The sequence below is a fragment of the Hypanus sabinus genome, chromosome 9 (genome assembly GCF_030144855.1).
Source record: "Hypanus sabinus isolate sHypSab1 chromosome 9, sHypSab1.hap1, whole genome shotgun sequence".
NCBI classification, from domain to species: Eukaryota; Metazoa; Chordata; class Chondrichthyes; order Myliobatiformes; family Dasyatidae; genus Hypanus; species Hypanus sabinus.
Window position 1 is genome coordinate 159,872,455 of NC_082714.1, and position 15,381 is coordinate 159,887,835.

At 43.9% G+C, this 15,381-nt stretch overlaps 1 protein-coding gene across 5 annotated transcripts in view; it reads left to right on the forward strand.

Moving 5' to 3' along the window:
• The window catches only part of rbpjl (recombination signal binding protein for immunoglobulin kappa J region-like), a 98,564-nt gene that overhangs the window by 51,808 nt on the left and 31,375 nt on the right, over nucleotides 1–15,381 (forward strand). For all 5 annotated transcript variants that reach the window (XM_059980978.1, XM_059980979.1, XM_059980974.1 and 2 more), the window contains 2 exons: nucleotides 3,053–3,178; nucleotides 11,307–11,377. In XM_059980978.1, coding sequence (XP_059836961.1) covers nucleotides 3,053–3,178; nucleotides 11,307–11,377 — 197 coding nt within the window. The remainder of the gene's footprint in view (nucleotides 1–3,052; nucleotides 3,179–11,306; nucleotides 11,378–15,381) is intronic.

Sequence of the window (15,381 nt, forward strand, 5' to 3'; positions counted from 1 at the left end):
TTTTCCATAGGGTCCTTTGTTCTACCACAGCCTCCAGTGTGTCCAGTTTGACTCTTATAACAGAGCCAGCCTTTCTAATCAGTTTATTGGACCTGTTGGTATCACTTGTGTTGATGCCATTTTCCCAGCACACTTCCGCATAGAAGATTGTACAAACTGATAGAACATGTGGAGGAGAGGCCTGCATACTCCAAAGGACCTCAGTCTCCTCAGGAAGTAGAGGCGACTCTATCTACAAGAGGGTAGTAATCTCACTAGCCTGTGCCACGTGCTAGTGAGTGTAAGAACAGCACATGAGGCTGCTTAGCAAGATAAGAGCCCATGGAATTACAGGGAAGTTACTAGCATGGCTGGAGCGTTGGCTGGTCAGCAGAAAACAGAGAGTGGGAATTAAGGGATCCTTTTCTGGCTGGCTGCTGGGGTCGGTGTTGGGACCACTGCTTTTTACAATGTATGTCAATGATTTGGACTATGGGATTAATAGATTTGTAACTAAATTTGCTGACGATACAAGGATAGGTGGAGGAGCGGGTAGTGTTGAGGAAACAGAGAGCCTGCAGAGAGACTCAGATAGTTTAGGGGGATGGGCAAAGAAGTGGCAAATGAAATACAATGTTGGAAAGTGTATGGTCATGCACTTTGGTGGAAGAAATAAATGGGCAGACTATTATTTAGATGGGGAGAGAATTCAAAATGCAGAGATGCAAAGGGACTTGAGAGTTCTTGTGCAGGATATCCTAAAGGTTAACCTCCAGGTTGAATTAGTGGTGAAGAAGGTGAATGCAATGTTGGCATTCATTTCTAGAGGTATAGAATATAAGAGCAGGAATGTGATGTTGAGGTATTTGTGGGACCACACTTGGAGTATTGTGTGCAGTTTTGGGCTCCTTATTTTAGAAAGGATATACCGACATTGGAGAAGATGCAGGGGAATGATTCCAGGAATGAAGGGGTTACTGTATGAGGAACGTCTGGCAGCTCTTGGGCTGTTTTCCCTGGAGTTCAGGAGAATGAGGAGGATCTCATGGAAACCTTTCGAATGTTAAAAGGCCTGAACAGATTAGATATGGCAAAGTTATTTCCCATGGTAGGGGAGTCAAGGACTTCAGGATTGAAGGACGTCCATTCAGAACAGAGATGCAGAGAAATTACTTTAGTCAGAGGGTGGTAAATCTGTGGAATATTTTTGCCATGAGTTGCTGTGGAGGCCAAGTCATTGGGTGTATTTAAGGCAGAGATGGATAGGTTCTTGATTAACCAGGGCATCCAAGGGTATGGGGTGAAGGCAGGGGAGTGGGGATGACTGGATGAATTAGATCTGCCCATGATGGAATGGTGGAACAGACTCAATGGGCTGAATGGCCTACTTCTGCTCCTATATCTAATGGTCCTTGTGGTGCTGCACCACTCAAGTCTGTCACCAGGTACCTGTAGGTCCTCATCACAGCCACATCCTCACCATCAATAGTAACAGGGAGCAGTGCGGGCTTAGTCTTCCTGAAGTCCATCACCATCTCCTTTCTCTTACTGATGTTGAGCTGCAGATGATTCAGCTTGCACCATTTGACAAAGTCCTCCACCAGGGCCCTGCGTTCATCCTCCCATCCTCCCTTTATAGACACAACTATTGCTGAGTCATCAGAGAATGATTCAGTGTTGTATCTAAAGTTCAAGGTATACAGGGTAAACAGAAAGGGAGTCAGTACGGCCCCCTGTGGGGCCCCAGTGCCACTTATAGCCACGTCTGACAAACAGCTCTGAAGTCACACAAACTGTGCTCTGCCAGTCAGACAGTCCATTATCCAGGATACAATGGAAGTGCCAACCTGCATTGAATGGAGCTTTCCCCAGCAATGAGGGCTGCTCGGTGTTGAAGGCAGCTGAGAAATCAAAAACATGATCCTCATGGTGCTGCCCTGCTTATGCAAATGGGAGTAGGCTCTGCTCAGCAGAATCGTCAACTCCAATATGCTTCTGGTAAGCAAACTGCAGGGGATCAAGGGCCAATCTGTCCACAGGATGGAAGGGAACCAGGACCAGCCTCTCTAGGGACTTCATGATGTGTGAGTTCAGAGGTACTGTTGATGAATCCTTGGTAAGATGCTTCAGTGAATTTTGTGGATGGTTCATTTTGCAGCCACAGTTTAATGAGGGAGCAAATGGACGACGTTGTGGGTGTGCTACATTGGCACTGGAAGCATGGCAGCACTTGTGGGCTGACCCCAACACATGCTTGGATACAAAATGACACATTCACTGCATGGTTCAATCTACACATGACAATTAAAGTCCATCTTTAATGAATCTAATCTGTTTAAGAGTTCTGAAGTTGGTGCCTGGGAGGCCAGGTGAATTGGTTATTGTGTCCTGGATTGTGTTAACCTTCTTAAGTTTTGTCCAGTGTGGGAGGTGCCTTTGAGTATGCTGGCTGCTTTACTGAGGTAGACAGGGTCGATGAAGGGGAGGCTGGTGCTTGTGATGTGCTGAGCTGTGTCCGCAACTCTTTGCAAAACGGCTGAGATTGGGGTCTGTGGCATCCAACGGCATCCATCACATTCTTGTTATTGAAAGGCCTGGACCGAGTGGACATGGAGAGATGTCTCCAGCAGTGGGAGAGTCTCGGGCCAGAGGGCACAGACTGAGAATAAAAGGACATCCCTTTACAACAGAGATGGAGAAATTTCTTTAGCCAGAAGGTGGTGAATTCATTGCCACAGATGGTTGTTGACTTCGTGGGTTTCCTCTGGTTTTCCCTTACACTCCAAAGACTTCTGGGTTAGTAGGTTAAATAGTCACATGGGTGTAATTATGCAGTGCGAGTCATTGAGCCTGTAACTGTGTGTGCCTCTAAATCTAAATTAAAAATCACTGAGTATGTTTAAAGCAGAGATTGATAAGTTCTTGATTAATAAGGCTGTCAAAGGTTACAAGGAGGATGGGGTTGAGAGGGATAATGAATCATCCATGATGGAAGGGTGGAGCAGACTCATTGGGCTGGATGGTCTAATTCTGCTCTTGTGCTTTATGGTCTTTTGGTTATATTTCTCCTTAGGTCTGGCACAGATCGTCCCAGTGTGGCCCGTGATGTTATACGCCAGTATCTACGGCAGCAGCCCGACCAGACCGTGCTCATTCTGCACGCCAAGGTCGCTCAGAAATCGTATGGGAATGAAAAGAGGTAAAAAGGTCACAAAATGAGATCTCAATTCTACAGTTCCTTTAATCTCCTTTGGAAACATTTCCTTTATGTTTCTTGTTTAGTAATTCTCTTTTGTCTCATGTACAAATCGTCCCTTTGCATGCCATCCATTTCACCACACCAGTGCAGTGAGGTTCGTACGGCACAGAAGTGTAGTGGCTAGGTAACACGTAACAGTGCCAGCAATCAGAAGATCAGGGTCAACTTCACCCTGCTGTCTGTAAGGAGCCTGTACTTTCTCTTTGTGACTGCTTGGGTTTCCTCCAGGTGCCCCTCTTTCCTCCCATGTTCCAAAAGGTGTAGGGGTTAGGGTTAGTAAGTTATGGACGTGCCGTTTAGAATGGCTTTAGACCACCTGGACAGCACAAATACCTATGTGATGATGCTGTTCATCGACTATCGCTCAGCATTTAACACCATCATTCCCACAATCCTGATTGAGAAGTTGCAGAACCTGGGCCTCTGTATCTCCCTCTGCAATTGGATCCTTGACTTCCTAATCAGAAGACCATAATCTCTGCGGATTGGTGATAACATCTCCTCCTCATTGTCGATCAACTTGTGCACCTCAGGGGTGTGTGCTTAGCCCACTGCTCTACTCTTTATACCCATGTCTGTGTGGGTAGGCATAGCTCAAATACCATCTATAAATTTGTTGATGATATAGCCATTGTTAGTAGAATCTCAGATGGAGGCAAAAGGGCGTATTGGAGCAAGATATGCCAACTAGTGGAGTGGTGTCACAACAACAATCTTGCACTCCACATCAGTAAGACAAAAGAGCTGATTGTGGATTTCAGGAAGGGTAAGATGAAAGAACACATATCAATCCTCATAGAGGGATCAGAAGTGGAGAGAGTGAGCAGCTTCAAGTTCCTGGGTGTCATGATCTCTGAGGATCTAACCTGGTCCCAACATATCAATGCAGTTATAAAGAAGGGAAGACAGCGACTATACTTCATTAAGAGTTTGAAGAGCTTTGGTTAGTCGACAAATACACTGAAAACCTTCTGTAGGTGCACTGTGGAGAGCATTCTGACAGGCTGCATCACAGTCTGATATGGGGAGGGGAAGGGGCTACTGCACAGGACTGAAAGAAACTACAGAGAGTTGTAAATTTAGTCAGTTCCATCTTGGGTACTAGCCTACGAAGTACCCAGGATATGTTCAAGGAGAAGTGTCCCAGAAAAGCAACGTCCATTATTAAGGACCTCCAGCACCCAGGGCATGCTCTTTTCTCACTGTTACCATCAGGGAGGAGACACAGAAGCCTGAAGGCACACACTCAGTGATTCAGGAACAGCTTCTTCCTCTCTGCCATCTGATTCCTAAGTGGTCATTGAAGCTTTGGATATTACCTCACTTTTTTAATATATATTATTTCTGTTTCTTGCATGATTTTTTATCTATTCAATACACATATACTGTAATTAATCTACTTATTTACTTAGTATTATCATTTTTTTTTCTTCTATATCATGCATTGCATTGAACTGCTGCTGCTAAGTTAACAAATTTCATGACACATGCCGGTGATAACAAATCTGATTCTGATTTTCGTGCCCAAGGCATGGTGACCCTTGCGGACTGCCCCCAGCACATTCTTGGACTGTGATGGTTGTTGACATGAACGACATGTTTCACTGTATGTTTTAAGTGTGGCAAATAAAGCTAACCTCTCATCTCTAGTACAAGGGAAAACCAGTAACAGAGTATAGACAACGGTGTCACATTGACAGAGAAAGTGCAGTGCAGGCGGACAACAAGGTACAAGGACCATATTGTGCTTTGATAATACACTTACTTAGACTTTGATTGTGAGGGCAAGAGTCCATCTTACACACAAGAGGTAGTTTTATAACAGCTGGGCAGAATCTGTGCTTGAGCTTGATGGTATGAGCTTTCAGGGTTTCGTATCGTCTGCCTGATGAGAGAGGTTCTGTCCCCTCATCATCGTTATGTGCCGCATCGTATGACATCATCATTATGTGCCGTGTTGTATGACGAGGATGATCATGGTTCTTGAATATAATTGTTCTTGATTATTTATTGTAATGCCTGCACTGTTTTGTGCACTTTATGCAGTCCTGGGTAGGTCTGTAGTCTAGTGTAGTTGTTTTTTTCCCTCTGTGTTGTTTTTTATGTAGTTCAGTCTAGTTTTTGTACTGTGTCATGTAAACCATGGTCCTGAAAAGCGTTGTCTCATTTTTACTATGTACTGTACATAGCAGTTATGGTTGAAATGACAATAACAGTGACTTGACTTGACTTGAAGTGGTTTGCCATTGCCTTCTTCTGGGCAGTGTCTTTACAAGATGGGTGACCCAGCAGTTATCAATACTCTTCAGAGATTGTCTGCCTGACGATAGCGGTCACATAACCAGGACTTCTGATATGCACCAGCTGCTCATACAACCATCCAGCACCTGCTCCCATGGCTTCAAGTAACCTTGATTAGGGGGGCTATGTAGGTGCTACATCTAGTCCAAGAGTGACCTGCGGGCTAGTGGAGGGAGGGAGAACTTTGTACCTCCTTTGGTAGAGATGTATCTCCACCCTTCCCCCATCAGTAAGGCTGACGATAACATGCTCTAAGTCCAGATCTGTGGGTTTGGATGTAGATAAAGGATCCTATATAGAGTCCTAATGGTTTGGCATGGTTTAGATGGGCCAAAGGGACTGCTTCTTTGCTGTAGTGTTCTATGACTCTATTCAATGACTCTAGGGTCTACACATTCTCCCAGGGAGAGGACAAATGGGCATTAACAAGGCAATGGGGTGGTTTGTTTGGGCAGTATTGTTTAATGTCCAATCAGAGGGATCTTAATCAGAGGGATCATACCTTCCTAGTTGGCAAGAGATAACTTTACCCAGCACAGTGCAGGTACCCATTGCAAATCACTACAACTTGTATAGGGAGTTCATGACGATCTCATTGTTTCTTTTATTCAAGGTTAAGGTGAATAGGTCCTGCAGGCAAGTTACACAGGTAGAGAAAGTTACATTTCCTCAACACCTTTATGACCTGTAAAGCCCTTTGGGGCTTCCTCGGGTCCCGACGTGCAGTCATAGTCGTAATGTGGGAGACGCAGCAAGATGACATTCACCAGACCAAGAGTCAGAATCAGAATCAGGTTTATTATATCTGTTGATTTAGAGATTCAGCACGAAACAGGCCCTTCCGGCTCAACGTGTTGCACTGCCCAGTAACACACCTATTTAACCCCAGGACAATTAACCATGGTCAATTATCCAACTAACCTGTAAGTCTTTGGAACGTGGGAGGAAACCGGAGCACCTGGAGGACACCCATGCAGTTACGGGAACGATGTACAAACTTCTTGCAAACTGCATTGGAATTTGCTATGATGCGAGGGTTATGGCGGAAGAAAAAATGGCTGGAGTTGCATAGCACTTTTGTGCAATGGTGCTTCAAACATCAAACTTACAAAATTTGGCCAAAATAGCAAGAAGAAAACTGCCAATATATACAAAAGATATCTACCAGTAACACAATAACAGTTCTGTACTTTGTCCAGTGTCAGGTCCTGGCAGTTTGATCTCTCTCTGCTGCTGAGAACAAAATGCCCTGGTTTTTTGGGCACCAGGGGAAACCACATTTAATTACCCACAAAATTAACTTAAGAATACACATGAATTAGAATATGGTGCAATGTAGTTGCAATTATATTACTAAATAAACAGAAGTATCTACCTTAAATACAGTATATATACAACATATACACATACCCATTACTAAAGAAATGAAAGCCAACCGATTATAAGGACAGACAGTGATGTGTGGATACTCAGTGCAACAACAACAGAATGACAAAGCAATGTTTGTAACTGTGTGTCCTGACGAAGTGTCTCGGCCTGAAACGTCAACAGTACTTCTCCCTATAGATGTTGCCTGGTCTGCTGTGTTCCACCAGCATTTTGTGTGTGTGTGTTGTTGTTTGAATTTCCAGCATCCGCAGATTTCCTCGTGTTTGTAACTGGTTGTGTGTGTGTGTGTGTGTGTGTGTGTGTGTGTGTGTATTAGTAAATTGTAGCATGCATGGCCACACTTGCAGGATGCCCAGCACAATCCTTGCAGATTTAATTTGACGCAAATGACATATTTCACTGTATGGTATATTCTCCTGCCTGCTTGTTGCTTCCTCGAAGAACTGACAGATCTGTAAGGCACGATTTCCCTTTATAGAAACTATGCTGACTTTGACTTATTTTATCATTAGTCTCCAAGTACCTTGAAACCTCATCCTTAATAATAGACTCCAACATTTTCCCAACCACTGAGGTTAGGCCAACTGTTCGATAATTTCATTTCTTTTGTCTTCCTCACTTCTTGTGTGATTGGTAGGAGGCAGCAAATGGGAACTAATGATCCTTTTCTGGGTGGCTGCCAGTGACTAGCGGTGTTCCACAGGGGCTGGGGGTGGGTCTGCTTTCTCTTATGCTGTACATCAATGTTTGATGATGGAATTTGTTGCCAAGTTTGCAGAGGATACGAAGATTGGAGGGGCAGATAGTGTTGAGGAAAATGTTGGAAAATGCATGGTTATGCAGTTTGCTCACAGAAATAAATATGCAGATTATTTTCCAAATATGGAGAAAATCCAAAAATCTGAGATGCAAAAGGACTTGGGAGTCCTTGTGCTGAACGCCCTGAAGGTTAATGTGCAGGTTGAGTCGGTGGTGAAGAAGGCAAATGCAATGTTAGCATTCATTTCGAGAGGTCTAGAATACAAGAGCAGGAATGTGATGCTGAGGCTTTATAAGGCACTGGTGAGGCCTCACCTTGAGTACTGTGAACAATTTTGGTCTCCTTATCTAAGATAAGATGTACTGGTGTTGGATGATTCACAAAGATGATTCTGGGAATGAAAGGGTTATCGTATGAGGAATGTTTGATAGCTCTGTGGCTGTATTTGCTGGAATTTAGAAGGATGAGGAGGGACCTCATTGAAACCTTTCGAATGTTGGAAGGCCTAGACAGAATAGATGTGAAAAGGATGTTTCCCATGGTGGGAGAGTCTAGGACAAGAGAGCACAGTCTCGGGATAGAGGGGCATCCATTTAAAACAGAGATGCAGAGAAATTTCTTTAGGTAGATGACAGTGAATTTGTGAAATTTATTTTCACAGGGAGCTATGGAGGCCAGGTCATTGGGTGTATTAAAGGCAGAGCTTGGTAAGTTCTTAATTGGAAATGACATCAGAAGTTATGGGGAGAAGGCTGGGGAATGGGCTGAGGAGGGGAAAGAAAGATCAGCTATGATTGAATGGTGTAACAGACTCAATAGGTCAAATGGCCTACTTCTGGTCCTATGTCTTATGGTCTTAAAGAGTGGAGTGACATTTGCAATCTTCCAGTCTTTCAGGACCATGCTAGAATCAAATGTTTCTTGAAAGATCACCACCAATGTGTCTGTTATCTCTTCAGCAACTCATGGGATGTAGCTTATCTGGTCCAGCTGACATATCCACCTTAAGATCTTTGAGGTTGTCTAGCACTTTTTCCCTTCTAATAGCAATGACACTCACTCCTGTTCCCTGACACTCACCGACCTCTGACACAGTGCTGATGTCTTCCAAGGTGAAGTCTGACGCAAAGTACCCATTAACTTCACCAGCCATTTCTTTGTCCCCCATTACCACCTCACCAACATCATTTTCCAGTGGTCCAATATCAACTCTCACCTCCCTTTTACTCTTTATAAAACTGAAAAAAAGACTTTTAGCATCCTTCTTTATATTATTGGCTAGTTTGCCCTGATTTTTCATCTTTTAGCTTCTTGCACATTTTTAATTGCCTGTTTTTGGATTTCAAAAGCTTTCCAATCATCCAACGTCTCACTCACTTTAGCTACCTTATATGCCCTTTCCTTGGCTTTTATACAGTCCTTAACTTCCCTTGTCAGCCACCATGGCTTACCCCTGCCATTTGAGAACTATTTCTTCTATGGGACATATCAATCCTGTGCCTTGTGAATTATTCCCAGAAACTTCAGCCATCTCTGCTCTGCCGTCATCCCCACCAGTATCCTCCTCCAATCCACCTGGGCAAACTCCTCTCTCATGCCTCTGTAATTCCCTTTATTCCATTGTGACACTGATACATGTGGCTTATGCTTCCCCCTCTCAAACTGCAGTATGAATTCAATCATATTATGATCACTGCTTCCTAAGGGTTCCTTTACATTAAGCTCCCTAATAAGATCTGGGTTATTACACAACACCCAATCTAAGATAGCCTTTCCCCAAGTAGGCTCAAGCACAAATTGCTCAAAAGAAGCCATCTTGTAGGCATTCAACAAATTTCCTTTCTTGTGATCCAACACCAACTTAATTTTCCCAATCTCCTTGCATATTGAAGTCCCCCATTACAATCCCCCAATCCTTTTGCAATCTCAACCCCACATGTTGGCTACTATATGGAGGCCAAAATATGATTCCCATAATGCTTTTGTTTTACCCTTGCAATTTCTTAACTCCATCCACAAAGATAGGACCTTCTCTGGCCCTATGTCACCTCTTTCTAAAGGTGTAATTCCATCTCTTACCAACAGAACCACACCACCACCTATGCCTTCCTGCCTGTCCTTTCAATACAAAGTATATCCTTAGATGTTAAGCTCCCAACTATGGTCTTCTTTCAGCCATGACTCAATGATGCTCACAACGCCATACCGACCAATCTGTAATTGCGCCATGATTTTGTCCACCTTATTCTGAATGCTATGTGCATTTAAATACGGCACCTTCAGTCTTGCGTTCTTTGCCCTTTTGAATTTTTCCTCTGTGGTACAATTTAACTCTTTGCTCTGTCTGCATTTGTACCCAATCATTGGCTTGTCCTTCTTGACATTCTTGTTACATCCATCATCCACTTGTAAATCTGCTAGCTCATCCTCAGCTCTGTCATCCTGGTTCCCATCCCCATACCATATTAGCTTAAAGGTAGGAATTAACAGATTAGGACTGTATTCTTTAACATAGAATATTGAGAGGAGATTTAATAGAAGTATGCAAAATTATGAGGAGCATAGATAGGGTAAATGCAAACAGGCTTTTTCCACTGAGGTTTGGTGGGATTACAACCAGAGGTCATGGGTTAAGGGTGAAAGGTGAGAAGCTTAAGGGGAACATGAGGGGAAACTTCTTCACTCAGATGGTTGTGAGAGTGTGGAATGAGCTGCCAGCACAAGTGGTGCATGCAAGCTCAATTTCAATGTTTAAAGGAAGTTTGGATGGGTACCTGAATGGTAGGGTTATGGAGGTCCCAGTGCAGGTTGATGGGAGTAGGTGGTTTAAATGGTTTTGGCATGGACTAGATGGGCCAAAGGGTCAGTTTCTGTGCTGTAGTTCTCTATGGCTCAATGATCTCATTACAACCTTTCCATACACCTCAGGTCCTCAAGTCCCAGCAGCATCCTTGTAAATTTTTTCCATTCTTTCAATCTTATTAATATCTTTCCTGTAGGTAGGTGACCAGAACTGTACACCTCTTAGCTTTATATCTATATTCACTCTCTCAAGTCCTGGAAGCATACTTTTTGGATTCATTAGAAAATTTATTATTCTACAATGTAAAGAGTGAATGAAAAATCTGTTGATGCATTGGTGTAAAACTATTGGACAATCTGGAAAATCTGTGAGTTTGGTACCACCGAGGCTTTGAGAGTGCCAGATTAATGGAGTTTTCCCAAAACTCGGCTGTTGCCGCTGGCTCTGTGCTGCTGGATTCTGTGCTGGGTTGGGGTTGGCCCTTCCCGTCAGTGCTGCCCTCCTGTAGTTGCTCAACGGAAGACAAGCTGGCTTGAGATGAGAAACTGCTGGGGTCTTGTTTTTGCTGAAATGTGGCTCCAGGGCGACATCTTATGCACATCCATCTACAGGCCATTACACTCAGGGATATGGGCTACATTATTATTTTGTTTTCTTTGTAACTGTATGTTTTTCTGTTTTCATAATTATATGTGTCTGTGTTTTGCACCTTGGCCCTGGAGGATTGCTGCTCCATTTGGCTACATTCTTGTATGGGTGAATGACAATTAAACTTGAACTTGGACTTAATGAATGAATTTCTTTTATAATCTTAGGTTTTTCTGTCCCCCGCCATCTGTATACCTGACTGGCCCAGGATGGAGAATCAAACATGAACGGCTGAAATGTAAGCACATCTTAGCATTGACATGGATTATTACTTTGTAATTATCACAGAGGGAGCCTGCACTCAGTGTCCACTTTTTTAGGTACATGAGTACTCCTGCTTGTTAGTGCAAAAATCTAATCAGTCAATTACATGGCAGCAACTCAGTGCATAAAAATATACAGACATGGTCAAGACCAAACATCATAATGGGGAAGAAATGTGATCTAAGTGATTTTGACTGTAGAATGATTGATGGTGTAAAATGTAATTGTTTGAGTATCTCAGAAACTGCTGATATCCTGGGATTTACAGATTATAATGCAAGAAACAGAAAAAAAACATCCAGTGAGAGGCAATTCTGTGGGTGAAAATTCCTTGTTGATGAGAGAGGTCAGAGGAGAACGGCCAGACCGGTTCAAGCTGACAGGAGGGTGACTGGAACTCAAACAACCACACGTTACAACAGTGGTGTGCAGAAGAGCATCTCTGAATGCACAACACATCAAACCTTGAAGTAGATGGGTTACAGCAGCTGAAGACCACGAACATAGACTCAGTGGCCACTTTATTAGGTACGGGAGATACTGAGCAAAGTGGCCACTGAGTGTACATCTTGGTATCTGTGCACAACAATGAAACATTGGCCCAGTGGTTGAGTTGCTTCTTTTTGCCTCCAGGACATCTCCAGATTGACTATTTAACTTGCATAACATGTTATTAAGGAGGCTGTTCAGCCCAATGGGACCAAGCCAGCTCCTAGCAGGGCAATCTCACCATTTCCTTTCCCTTCTTGCCTCTGGAGAGAGCAGAGCCCCCCACCCCCCCCCCCGGCCCCCGAATACTCAGGATCAGAATCAGGTTTATTATCACTGACAAATGGCATGCAATTTGTTGTTTTGCAATAGCAGTGCAGTGAAATACATTAAAAATTATTCTACATTACAGTAAGAAATATACGCTAAATAAACAAGTAGTGTAAAAGGAGAAGAAGAGTGAAGTAGTGTTCATGGGTTCATGAAGCGTTCAGAAATCTGTTGGCAGAGAGGAAGAAGCTGTTCCTAAAACACTGAAGCAACACACACAAAATTCTGAAGGAACTCAGCAGGCCTGGCAGCATCTATGGAAAAGAGTCAACGGTCGACATTTTGGTATGAGTCCCTTTTTCAGTCCTCATGAAGGATCCGAAAAGTCGACTGTTGACTTTTTTCCATTGATGCAGCCTGGCCTGCTGGCTTCCTCCAGCATTTTGTGTCTGTGCTTTGATTTCCAACACCTGCAGATTTTCTCTTGTTGAGTGTGTGTCCTCAGGCCCCTGCACCTCCTCCCTGACGGTAGCAGTGAGGGCCTGTTTCCAACAGGTGATGTCTCAAGATGTCGGTGAGGCCGCATTTGGAATATCATGTTCAGTTTTGTTGTCACCCTCCTACAGAAGAGATTCTGCTTAGGTGGAGAGAGTGCAGAGGAGATTTATGACAAACACACACAAAATGCTCACCCAGATTTACAAAGATGTTGCCGGGATTCGAAGGACTGAGTTAGGGAGGGAGGTTGATCAGGTTGGAAAATTGGCACTCACTCCATCTTCCTGCCACCTTAAAGGGGACTGAGTTCCTCATGTACTCACCCACCATCCCATGAGCATCCGTATCCAACACATCATTCTCTGTAAACTCCATCATCTTCAATGGGTTTCTACTACCAAGCACATCTTTACCTCCTCCTCACTCTCCACTTTCCACAGGAATCAGTCCCTCTGTGATTCCCTTGTCCATTCATCCCTCGTCACTAATCTCCTTCCTGGCACAAATGCCTGCAAGTGACAGGAATGCTACAGCTGCCCATTCACTTCCTCCCTCACTTTCTATCTATCCATCCATCCATCCATCCAGTATTTGTACAGTTTGCCTTATTTTGCACATTGGTTGTTTGTCAGTATTTGAATGTAGGTTTCCATTGATTTTATTGTATTTCTTTGTTCTACGGAGTATGCCCTATAGGCAATCCAACTGCACACGGCCACATCCCGTTTATTCCCAATGTACAGAATTCCCAAAACCATCATGAAATGCCTCTCAGTTGTCTGTGCTCAGCAAAGCTGTGTTCACAGAAAGGAACCTCTGCCGGTCCTAATATGGAAGTAACGGGGCGATTGAGATGCCTTGTGGCTTCAGCCTCGAGCCCGGGTCTCTGCCAGTTTTGTATAACCGGAATCTCTGAATAGGCTATTAACAGCACTGGGCAACGAAGTTCATACCCAAGGACTGGAGGAATCTTGCTCCAGGATTATCCATGTCCAAACATAACATTACTTGGCAGCACAGTGTGTTTTAATCAGGGCCGGTCTCTGTGTGCATCTGCTCCACTGGGACAGACGAGATAGAAGGAAGAAAACACGTGGATGGCCTGTTGGAGAGGCATCGCCTTTGTCGGTGAATGATTTCTGAGTTGTCAGGGTGACTAGATCCTGCCAATTAAGCTACAAAGTTTACAGCCGGATAATATAATGTAAAAATTAGAGAGCGTGGAAGAGATGCCAGGAATTGTTTATGGGCTAGAATGTGGAGGGAAGTGATGCCTGCAAAGAATTCCAGATTGGCTGAGCAGGGTTTTTCTTGCCATGCCTGGGGATTCTCAAGGCCTGTGTACAGCCAGCACCTTCTCTGAGAGGGCTTTGTTGTTGAATAAAGTGTTCATAATTTTTGCAAAATGATGGCTCTTTTAATGTTTTAAAAACCTTGTATCAAAATCAGTCATTACTGAACACCTAGTATTAGATGTAGGCAAGTCACCACTAACTAAATGCGAATGGTCTTGCGCTTTTCATATACACTCAATGGCCACCTTGTTAGGTACCTCCTGCACCTAGTAAAGTGGCCACTGAGTGTATGTTCATGGTCTTCTGCCGCTGAAAACGCCTACTCTTCAAGGTTCGGTGTGCTGTGTGTTCAGAGGTACTCTTCTGCACACCACTGCCTAACGTGTTACTTGAGTTACTGACAACATCCTGTCAGCCTGAACCAATCTGGCATTCTCCTCTCACCTCTCTCATTAACGTAGCATTTTCATCCACAGAACTGCCACTCACTGGATGCTTTGTTTTTCTTTTGCACCATTTTCTATAAACTCTAAAGACTGTTGTGTGTGAAAATCCCAGGAGATCAGATACTCAAACCCAATCATTCCACGGTCAAATCCACATTTCTCCCCTATTCTGAAGTTTGGTCTGAACAACGACTGAACCTCTTGACCACGTCTGCATGCTTTTATGCATTGAGTTGCTGCCACATGATTGGCTGACTAGATATTTGCATTAATGAACAGGCATACGGGTGAATCTAATAAAGTGGCCACTGAGTGTATTATGTTATGATAGCAACGTTTTAGAGGCATTTAGACAGGCAGAGAATAACAACATCTTGAGGCAAATAGGGTTAGAATCTTAGGGTTGTATACGGTGATATGTATGTGAGTGAGTGAGGTCTCGTCCATCTGAGTTGACCATGGATATTACGTCCTAGCTGTCTGGAAATGTAAGTTTGGGCGGTACGATATGGAGAGCAAGCTGTCGCCCATGCAGCAAACTCCCCCCCCCTCCATGCATCTGATGACCCCAAAGGAACGGCAGAGACTGGTACAGTTTGGCACCAGCAGTGTTGCAGGAGCTGCCAGTCAGCTTTGAACTCAATGTAGGACTGACTTAGGGACTCCAATTCTGGATTTTTCCCTCGGGGCTTACTCCCAAAGCCTTGAGTATTGCTGCAAGACAACGGAGGTTTGAGATAAGAGTTTTCCTTCGCTAGGCTGATGAACTCTATCTGCCCGAAGTGACTGGTTTTAAGGTGCCAGTAACCTGCTTTTGCCCCTTGTCCTGTCAGTAGAAATGGTTCCACCAAGGTTAGTAGCTAAACCACAAATGAAGGCCAGGAGCTGCACTTAGTTCTCTGAGGCTATTTGAGATGTACACCATTGGGAGCTTGTCCTCATTGTCACCCCCAGCTTAACAACTGTATATGAACTTCGGC